At 35.8% G+C, this 11,123-nt stretch overlaps 1 protein-coding gene across 2 annotated transcripts in view; it reads left to right on the forward strand.

Moving 5' to 3' along the window:
- The window catches only part of LOC106466101 (transmembrane protein 248-like), a 21,784-nt gene that overhangs the window by 6,488 nt on the left and 4,173 nt on the right, over positions 1-11,123 (forward strand). For both annotated transcript variants that reach the window (XM_022394059.1, XM_013926342.2), the window contains exons 2-5: positions 559-725; positions 1,995-2,385; positions 3,782-3,914; positions 9,630-9,789. In XM_022394059.1, the coding sequence (XP_022249767.1) occupies positions 570-725; positions 1,995-2,385; positions 3,782-3,914; positions 9,630-9,789 (840 nt within the window). In that variant the 5' untranslated portion in view covers positions 559-569. The remainder of the gene's footprint in view (positions 1-558; positions 726-1,994; positions 2,386-3,781; positions 3,915-9,629; positions 9,790-11,123) is intronic.

Here is an 11,123-nt window from a genome sequence, read left to right on the forward strand (position 1 = left end):
GAGGAGATTTGGTTGAGGTGTTTAAGATTATTATGGGTATTGACAATATAGATCATCAAACATTTTTGTGTTTAGCAGTGAAATCATTAGGACAAGGAGTCATAAGTTCAAATTTTGGCAGCGTAGGAGTATTACTTTTCAAACAGGGTGGTTGGCTTTTGGAATGAGCTGCCTTCAAGGGTGGTGGAGGCATAAAAGTTAATTGAGTTCAAGAAAAGATTGGATGAATACATGAGTAGTAAGGGGTGGTTATAGTTTGGAGCTGGAAGGGACATTCTTGATGGACTAATAAGCTCCTTTTTGTTCCTTTAAAATTTTATGAAATATGAAGGCCCCTACTTATACTTGTTTTTCCATTCTCATATCAGACTCCTATGAGCATTTATTCTAATCTTAACATAGGAAAAAATTGTGGCATATATAATTTTAGGGAAAAAACATTTTACTTTGTTGTTTTTTAAACATATATTCCTTTTTTAGGTGTGAACTCATCCCAGGAATACTAAGAAAATGCAACAATTCAGATAATTTTTTCTTTCTTTCACTTTATGGTTTTAGGCGAAGACACTATGGTTTCTCATCCTTTCCAAAGCTTCCGGGGCTTAACTATCACACAGCCTCCACTTCTTGTGTTTACTCTTTGTCTTATGGCTTTTGGAGTTACTATGGTAGTTTTGGCTTATGTCGTTGGAGAGAATGAAATCACTGATCCAGAGGACATCATGGTAGGTAACTGAGCACACACATTATATGTACATAACCACTGATTTGTGTAAGTCTTGAAGTTATAGTGTGAGAATAATGATCATATACATATAATTTGATCAGCTGAACGTTAGTACTTTTATCTTCCTAGAAAATTTTAAGAAAATAAACTAAATCAGTTGTGAAATCTTATATAGTTTCTGATGAGCAAAAGCCTTCTAGCTAAGTGAAATTAAGTAACTTTGAAAAATCTTGCTGGTTCTGTATAGCCAAAATCCACTGTTATTCTTAAGGATTTTTCAAAGTTAGGGTATAAAAAGTTTTCAATTGGTAAAAATATATTAACTATTCTTAAAACAAATCTAAAGTTAATATTAACACAATTAAGTAGACTAAAAATTTTAGAAACTTATCATAATATTCTTCCTAAAATATATGCACATATAAACCTGCCAGTTTCCGTTAGTAATTAATGGGATATTACATCATAATAAGACTTGAATCATATCTTTCTTTACTGACTCAATGTGAGTTTCTATTAAGAAGTGTATAAAAGCATTTGAACTGGAGTGTGTTGTTTGCTCATTGTTGCTGCCATCAATTTCTTTCCCTCAGTACCAGAGCTCATCAGGTTAGCTTGTCTACATCATACAGAGTTTTAGTTGAAGTGTTATTAGACATGAAGTCTTAACACATTGGCTGTCATATAATAAATAAAGTATGAATAATATTAAACATTCAAAAGGTGCAAAGGAGCAGTCACAGTGTACCAAACTCATATGTCACAAGAGAAATTTGGCTTTGAAACATAATTGTCTGTGACCCACCAGTGGGGCATATGACAGCCAACGCGTTAAGATGTATAATGCAAAAGCTGGGAAAGCATGATCTCTTAGTTAATTTAAATGTTGTGATGTTACATCATGTTTATTACAAACTGTATTATTATTATATGCTTACCAGTTTCTAAATAATGTCCCCACCATTTTAATAAAATTTTGCATAAACAAGAATCACACTATATATACACGTCTTACCATCTACAGTCATATATGTGGCTGTTGTGTTATTCCCCTTACCATTGATCTGGATGGACTAACAAGTTATCAAGTTGGAAACTGAGATTCTCAACTTGTCATGATATGAATACTTACTATGTTTCTTATTATAGTGTTTACAATGGAATTGAATTATTGTGGTATTTTTAGAGATTTTTATTTTTCCTGTTACTTTTGTAAGTATATAAGTATGTCACTATGTAATAATCTCCTTTTTCATGTCTTTGACAGGATTGGAATATATTTCTTAAGCGTTTAACTGAACTGGAAATGTGTGTTGAAAAGGAAGCTATGATAAACAGTAGCAGGCTTTCTGCACTTAGAAATCTGCAATCACCTGAGTATACAACTTTTGACTTCTCTCAAACTTCTAACCTGACAGCTATTGGGAACTCCTCTGTACTGTTCCAACTGAGTGCCAAGAGGCCTGTAGTTGATCAGTCACAAAGCCTAAGTACTTTGATAACAGATATTTCTAGTTCTGATGAAGATATTCAAATACTACCAAATGTTTCATTATCAGTGGCTGTACCTTTCAAGCTCAGCAAAATGCTATGGAATGCTATGATTTCCATGAAAAGTCTCAGTGGTGTTGTGACAGGCAGACTGTTAGGGTTTTCAGGTTGGTAGGAAATAGGTTTGGGTTTGTCATATAATAAAATAACATATCAATGTTAATAAAGTTTGGAGATGACTTGAATGGGTAACAAAGAAAGCTTTATTACAATTTTGACACAGTAAGAAATATACAACATTTCACAAGGTTTTGTAATCATCAGGATCATCCTCGTTGAAATGTTGTACATTTGTTACTATGTTAAACTTGTAATTGAGTTTCCTTGTTACTCATTCAAGCTGTCTTCAAACTTTACACATAAAGTGTGTTCTTTGAAATATCAGCATCAAAAAATTTCATCACTACTTAATGGCACATGAAAATTTTGGTTAGCTTATCTTTTAAAGAACATATTTGTTATTTCCATTTTTACATTAACATTTTAGCAGTTAAATGTCATGTTTTAAAAAGTAAAAAATGATTAAGGAGGCAGTGATCTATTCCATCTGTTAAAGTTAGTCCTTGTCCCCAAACACCAGTCTGTTAAAACCTAACAACTCTTTACATCCATATGTCTATCCAGTAATGACTTGAAAGGCTGTAAACAATCAGCACATCATCAGACAAACAATTCCACAAGTTAAAAATACAAACATAAATTATTTGGTATAAGAAGTCTGAAACAAGGGATATCTTAGGCCAGTTTTCAAGTCAGTTACTAACTTTATGAAATTATGAATCATAAATTAAACAAAAACTCCCTACAGTTAGTCTGTTCAAGTCTGTTATACTGTTGAACACATGACATCAATCACCTGCAGTTCCTCTTTGCTCCAAAAAACTGTTTAAGTATCTCCTCAGTTCAGATGTTTTGAACCAGATACTTTTCACCTTAGTAACAATTTCAAGCACCTTTTCTATCATATTTGTATCTTTCTTATGTAAAATTATCCACTGCATTACGGTGAGGTCTAATCAGGTTTTCCTGTACACAAAGTAAGTGTATGTAAGTAAGTAATTTTTTAAAATTAAAAAATCATCACCAATTGTCTTGTTATGAGTCTAATTACCACTAATGAAGACATTAATTAAAATTAGTTGCCCATAGGTCTTTAACATTGCAGAAAATTTACAAAGTTTTTAATTCAGGCTATGAGGATGTTCACAAAGAGTATGTGTATCAATTTTCAGATGTTTTTATCATTCCTAAGTAGTTATGGTGTTAAAACAGTTTATGTTATGTATTTCTTTATCCCTGCCACATTAATTATGTATATGACATATATAACTGAAAGTGTACTTTCAGAGATTGTGACATCACACTTTTGTTTTGTGCTCAACTTGAAGGTTATTATAAGTGTTTAACAGTGTTTCTTCAGCATGTAAATTTGCCCAGTTTTAAGGGGCAGTGCTACATTAAAAATAGATGTAACTTGTTTGGTGTTTTTCTTTCATTCTTTAGGTAAGGCAGCAGACCAGGAACTCAACGTCACCATTAGCTTACCATTTCGGAAGATGACGTGTTCAGAGATGGGGTGCACAGTTATGACCTGTCTTACATTCTATGGCTCATCTATGTTGATTCCTCAGACTAGGTGTTGTACAAAGTTTATATATATATATATATATATATACACAAACTTATATAAACCTTAAAATCTTTCAGACTTAAGTGAAATGTAGCAATGAAGGAAAAAAAAGTAGCACCAAGTTACAGTATATAGTTTGAGAAATCATTTTGTTTTTTAAAAATTTGTGGAAGTAGGACTTACAAAGTGGTAGGGATATGCTAACAGATTTTACCTCAGTTTACATGGAAATACCTCAAAAGCCAAGCTACATTTTATGATTTCCCACACTAATTTGTAACTTGGTATCATTTTTGTTGTTCTGTCCTTGTTGCTACTTTTTTATTGGCTTGGTGTTATTTATGATGTTTGACACTTTCCTCCCATATGATCTGAAACGTATTAAATAGTTTTGGTTTCCTAAATTTGTTTATATATATATTTCTTTAACTGCCTTGAGGATTTTACAGATTTTTACAGGAAAGTTTAAAAATGGATGCATGTTGTTAAATGATGTTCCAATACAATATGTAACCTTTCTCACATCTAGCTTTCCCAGTTCAGTGCTGCCCTCTTTTTAATTTGCCACCAGCCTCGAGGCTCCCACCTAACCTCGTATGTTTCCATGTGATATTGCTGCATGCAATAACTTTTCATCAATAGGTCTGCGACACCATGTCCTAATTTATCTGGCTACCTCTATACTGATTGTTTGATCATGACTTCTCGATTTGGCACTTGTGTGTTAAGATGTGTCTTTTTTCGGTCACTTAAGATTTCTCAACATCAGCATTTGGTTAAGTATCTACAAAACCAACTTTTATTTTCGAACAATTCTGCTTCTGCAGACTTTCTGAGTCTTACTTTCCACAACATGAATTACACTGAGATGGTTTTTTCCACGTTGCCTGGTGTTAAAGATCTGGATTTTGTTCACTCTAGGCAGACTACTACATTGGCATTGGGTGCTTATTTGTCTGTCATTGGATGTAATGACTACTGTGCAGTGGGTGGTGGAGTCTTGCATGCAACCTGGGCCTTTTTCAAGCCTTGACATAGACTCCTCTCCTCCTATAATTCCCATCTGTGAGGATGTTGGTTTTAGGCAGTATTTTCCTGCCACCTAAATTTGCAAGTAATTCTTCCAGTGTATATATGGATCTACCTTGACATTCTGTATCCTTCCATGATGTTTCTTCTCGGGTACTTTACCTTTTTTCACTCTCTCCTATTTTTTATTATTCTTTACTTACCCTTCTTCATTTGGCCCTTTCTTCAAAATATTATGTATTTCCTCCTTTCCCTGATATCCGAGTTCATGCTGAACACTTTTTGTCTTAACTTCACTTTTGTGCCACTATGCCGTGTCTTCCTCGACTGGTTGTACATTTGCCTTAGCTTCAATCAAGGTTAAGCCTTTTTCTTGGACTCCCAAACTCTGGAATCTCTTCTTCAGGCTTGGGGTTCTGATCCATTTTCTTCTGTTAAACTTTCTCAAGCTCAGTTTTCTCACCTTACCCTCACAACCCTTTTACAATATCTATCCATCTCCTTCTGGAAGCAATTTACCATTTTCCTGAGGGGTTTTAGGTGGAAACTCAATCCCTTCCTCTTTTTCTTTACACTGGTGTATTCTTCTTCCTTGGCCTTCTCCCTTGGTTACTCTGTTGCTGGGATTTGTGGTCAAGGAATGCCTTTCTTGGTCAAGAATGTTTATCTCCCTCTTATCTCAGGGACCTTTATCTGTCTTTTTTCCTCCACCAATGGGTTTTTGGTGGGGTACCTTAGTCTTTGTAGTAACAGGCTGAGGCCAAACACCCACATTTTTCTTTTCTGTTCCCTGTTCTTCCATCCCATTCCTATTCTCCCATCCATTCTTCCACTATCTATAGTTTTCAACACTGATATATTGGTGACTATCTTCTGGGCTCAAGAACATGGAGCCATTTGGCTTAATTTGAGAATCTATGGATTCCTTTTGCAGCCAACTGTTGGAGACTACAGGTTTTATCTTTTGGCTTTATCCTACATTTTTCTTTCTTCCCCTTTGTCTCCTGTTCCGTTCCCTCCTCCAGAGGATTCTGTCTCTCACCGGTGTCTTTCCGAGGTGGGGTCAGACCTTATGGCCAAGGATGTTATCAAATGGGTTTCTCACCTATCTCTGGGATTTTATTCTCATTTGTTTGTCATTCCATAGTAAACCAGGGATTTGCATCCACTCATCATTCTTTCCTATCTCCATCAGTTTTTCAACTTTCCTCAGTTTATCATGATGAATTTTTTCATCTTCTAATGGTCTTTCCAGAGCTTTGGATGACCAGGATCAACTTCTCTGATACCTACCTTCACATTCCCATCTCCCCAGTATCCATACTTTATCTTTGGTCTGTACATCAGTTTTGAGATCTTCCTTTTGGCTTGGCATTGATACCATATGTTCTTTTTTGTCACATAGTGTGTGCCTACGATACTCATGTTCATGGCTTGGCATTGAGATTCCACCATTATATGGACAACTGTTTTCTTTTAGCTCCATTCCAAAAAGACTCCTCTGACAATACTCTTCTCCTTTTTTTGGGGGGGGGGGAGTGGCTCATCTGAGTTGAGTAATCAAGCTACAAAAGTTTCATCTCACACTCAACCAATATCTGTTTCATTTGGATGTGTTTTTCACTTCCCATCTCAGCAGGGCAAAACCTTCTCCACTGCATTTTTGGGCCATGGAGGGTTTGATTTCTACAGCTCTACCCTCTTCTTCATTTTTTGCATGAGAAGTTCTCTAGATATTGGGGGCTTGAGCTTCCTTGTGTCATGCTCACATGCATCTTTTACTGTGGACTCTATACAATTAATGGAACCTCTCATGGGATCCCTTTTCTCCCAATCCTCTCATTTTTTAATGACCTTGCTCTCATCTGGGCACTCCTCACATCAATGCATTTGCCACTTATAACAATGCCAAGCTTCCCCTATTTGTTTCCCCTGTTCTGCATACATCAGCACTGGTAGTGAATGTATTAAGTCAGGAATGCTCTAATCTCTTCCATACCCCCCTATTTATCTTTTTCTTCAAGTTCTCTCCCTCATTCTGGACACTCCTTGTTGGGTCCTTCTGGTGGAGCTCTATTGGCAGGCCTGATTGTGGTTTTCTTTACTGAGCATTCAGACTTTTCCTCTACTTTTCCACTTTCCTGCTCCTTTCTTGTTCAGCCTGGTACTTCTCTCTTCCATCCAGCCATGTCATCACTCTGGCTTCACGCATGGGATTTGTCCAGTCATTTACAGGACTCTCTTTATGTGTAGCCTTCTTCCTGTACCATTCTGTTTGTTTGTCCTCTTTATAAGTTTATCAGTGGAAATGGCATATTTATCATTACTGGTATCAACATCGATCCTTCTCCTCCTTCCATTCCTCATCTATATGTGTTCTTCACATGACTTTTCAACCAGGACTGGTCTATGTCAACTCTTGCTGGTTACCAGGCAGCTTTCTTGACTACCATCCAGTTTTCCTATTAAATTGGGTATTTTCCTCCCCATTCTTTTGGCTTCCCAACTGGATTATTAATGTTGATCTCCATGCCCTTACTTTCTACTTCCCTTGAACCTTTGTCTTTCTGTTCCTTATACCATATGTCCCATAAAACTTATTTCCTCTTCTTTACCTTTGGTCATTGGCATCCTGATGTGTATGTCATTGCTTCTTCTTGCATTCTATTCCATTGCTCCTATATCCTTCTCTTTCTGGATCACACTTTCTCCCCCTAAAATATCAGTAGTGCTTGGGGTGATAGTGTGCTCATCCCTATATCTCTTCCTTTTATTCTCATCTTGATTCTAGTTCAGATCCTAATCACTTCCTCTGTCCTGTTTCTGTGGTGTACTATTATTTGGCCCACACTCCTTCCTTTCAAAGTTCCAAATCCCATCTCTTCCTTCCATGATATCCTTCATCCACTTGTGATCTTTCTCCTGTTACTATCATTAGATGGTCTGATAGCTTATCTGTTTAGCATATTTTTTGATTGATGGAAAAACCTGTTGGCATTTCCAATTGTCCTCCCATCAAATTCTTCACCTGGGTAAGTCTTTCTTTTCTTCTTACCCCCCTTTTTTACAGATCTCTATGGCCCCTTACAGGATCCCACTCAGTGGCAAGTGTTGCTTGCTAGGGTATTTAACTAAAATACACACAGTGTAGGGCCACCCTGGTCCAATATAGCACTCACCCATAAGATGTGGTTTTCACAAGACTACTCGAGGTATCCTCACAGTGCTCATTTTTGTAAACAAGCCCCGATCCAGGCCATACCTACTTACGGAATAGCATAAGTAAAGCATGCAGGGGATTCCTACCCATACTCCATGCCTAGTTTAAAACCTACTGCTGGCCTGCTTTAAAAAATAAGGTTTTTGTAGTCACCTGTTGTACTGTCTTATGGTGATGTGCTCACTATGCTTTCATCACCCCTATTTCTTTTAGTGGATCATGAGAGTCCTTTTCACTCACCAGCTCCTAGCCTCCTGAGTGTGACCAGTTCCACTCAATAGAGAGTATGGTGGTGGTGTTCTATCTGTGTAGTACAGTTCACCCCTCTGAACAGCTTTCCCCATCCTACTTCTACCTGGAAGTCAGGTTCCCAGATGATCCGGTGTTGGATTGACACAGGACCGGCCAACATCAGTTCTCACTCAGTTACATGGCAGATGTTACTTTCCCGTTCTGCCTTACAGGTGCAAATGGTAGAGACTCTCCCCTTACTGTGTCCTGGTGCCTTCTGGTTTTGGACTGGAGTTGACCTACCATGTATGGTCTAATGTGTCCTAGCCACACTACACATATAGCACTTCCAAAAGCCTGATGCAGGTTTTGGACTGTGCTTGTATCTTCTGCCCATTCTTGTGACACTTCCCTTCATTTATAGGCGACTAGTGTACCCTGGCACAGACAAGTTATGGTCTCCTATGAACATGCCCTTATACTATTCCAGGGTATAGGGTGTCACAATCCATGAGTTCCCTTCTGGCACATGCCAGAGGAGTTCATCTAGGTGAAATTTTGCACCACTCCTTTTGCTACTTCAATGTGGGATTCTGGCTGGATGCGAGTAGAGGGTATATATATATATATATATATTGAAAGTTAACCTTTTCAACACTGAAGATGTATTTCCAATAAATACTCACCTCTCTCGCACTTTCCACCCTTCCTTCCCACTTCCAGCGCAAATGTCTGAGTAATATGTTTCTTTCTCAAAAGTATTGTCATTATACATTGTAAAAGTACTTATATTTGGAGGTGAAGTATAAAAGCCCAGTGCTGTTGTGATTCAAGTCACTTAACACATTTTTATTACTATTAATTAGGTGTTAATTCACAAAATTTTTGATAATATAGAGGGAAGTGTAAAGAATTACCTTTCCCAAAATCCTCATGAATCTGGATTTATTAGAAAAATTATAATACATATGACTAATCACCAGAAAAGTATTCCCAGAGTTTTGTGGTATACTCTTTATCAAGGGATACTTATGTCATAAACATAGCCTAATAATTAACTATGGTTTTATGATAAAGATGATACATGAAATGTTGGGAATAGAAACATATTTCCTGTTGATTAGTAATGTGTTTTATAATTCTTTCAGTGTTTGCTTTTCTCCAGTGCATTAGAATCATTGAAAAATAATGAATCTTAGAATTATTATTGATTGTGGCTTAGCATATTCCTTTTTCAACAGACGTCCACCCAGTTGTCAGGTATATCCTACAACTCTCACAGTTCCCTTGAGTCTATTACATTCAGGAGATGTAGATTTTGGACCTGACACCTGTGCTGGTGGAACACATGTTACATTACAATATGAAGAAGATCCAGAGCTTAGTGTCATGTTATCTTATGTGAGTCAGTCGATCAAAAACATTTTAAGTTGAGTGTTCATAAGTTCTTCTGAAAATATATTCATACATTTTAGAATTTTTTAATTTAAATTAGAAATATAAAATCAAATAAATTTGTCTTATTAGAAACATAGAGTAGTCAATTTTTTACTTCTGAAAATGACATAGACATGTAGTGTTTTTTAAGTTGGCCATTGTTACTAGATATCTTTCTGTTGATGAACTGTCATATATACCCAAAAGATTCAATTAATAAAGAGTCATAAAAAATGATAAAAATAAATCGAATGAAATGTAATAGGCATTTAGTTTGGGAAAATTTTTTTAGTTCCACTGTGTATGCTGCTTATAAGCTAAATTCATACAACAAGACCAGTGGAAAGTATGACCTATTTAACTCAGGAATTCTATTGGGTTGTTGCTAGATCTTTCTATGTGTATTTTTGTAGTAATTATGCCCTTTAAGATCAAACTTTTACCAGAAATCTTCAATCATTTAACAAGACCAGTGGAAAGTATGACCTATTTAACTCAGGAATTCTATTGGGTTGTTGCTAGATCTTTGCATTTGTATTTTGTAATAATTATGCCCTTTTACCAATGTAAAGTATTGTTATGTAGCTGTCTATTAGTTTTTTATATTAGAATTCTGCTAAAAATAACAATAATGTTTCTTTTTATGAGGTAGAACCATCTAAGTTTTCTTTCAAGACTAATACGTTATTATATTATATAATATAAAGGCTGACACAAATCTTTGTTAATATTCTTCATTTTTAACACATATCCTTATAAAAGTGTGCTGTAGTTTAAAGGTTAACACATACCTCTGGATAAAATAACATAATTCCTTGTTTACGTGTTCTCTGGTTTAAAGAATAATACACATAGTTGTATTAGTGTGTCTGGTTTAAAGACTAACACATATCTTTGTTGTGACCTCTGGCTTAAACAATAACAAATATCATTGGTAAAGTGTTCTCTGGTTTAAAGATTAACACATATCCTTGTTTAAGTATTACATCATTTTGTGTGTCACACGTATCTTTGTTTAACTGTTACCTGATGTACAGTAACACATATCCTTATAAAAGTGTGCTGTAGTTTAAAGGTTAACACATACCTCTGGATAAAATAACATAATTCCTTGTTTATGTGTTCTCTGGTTTAAAAAATAATACACATAGTTGTATTAGTGTGTCTGGTTTAAAGATTAACACATATCTTTGTTGTGACCTCTGGCTTAAACAATAACAAATATCATTGGTAAAGTGTTCTCTGGTTTAAAGATTAACACATATCCTTGTTTAAGTGTTACATCATTTTATGTGTCA

Source organism: Limulus polyphemus, unplaced genomic scaffold, assembly GCF_000517525.1.
Source record: "Limulus polyphemus unplaced genomic scaffold, Limulus_polyphemus-2.1.2 Scaffold2150, whole genome shotgun sequence".
NCBI classification, from domain to species: domain Eukaryota; kingdom Metazoa; phylum Arthropoda; class Merostomata; order Xiphosura; family Limulidae; genus Limulus; species Limulus polyphemus.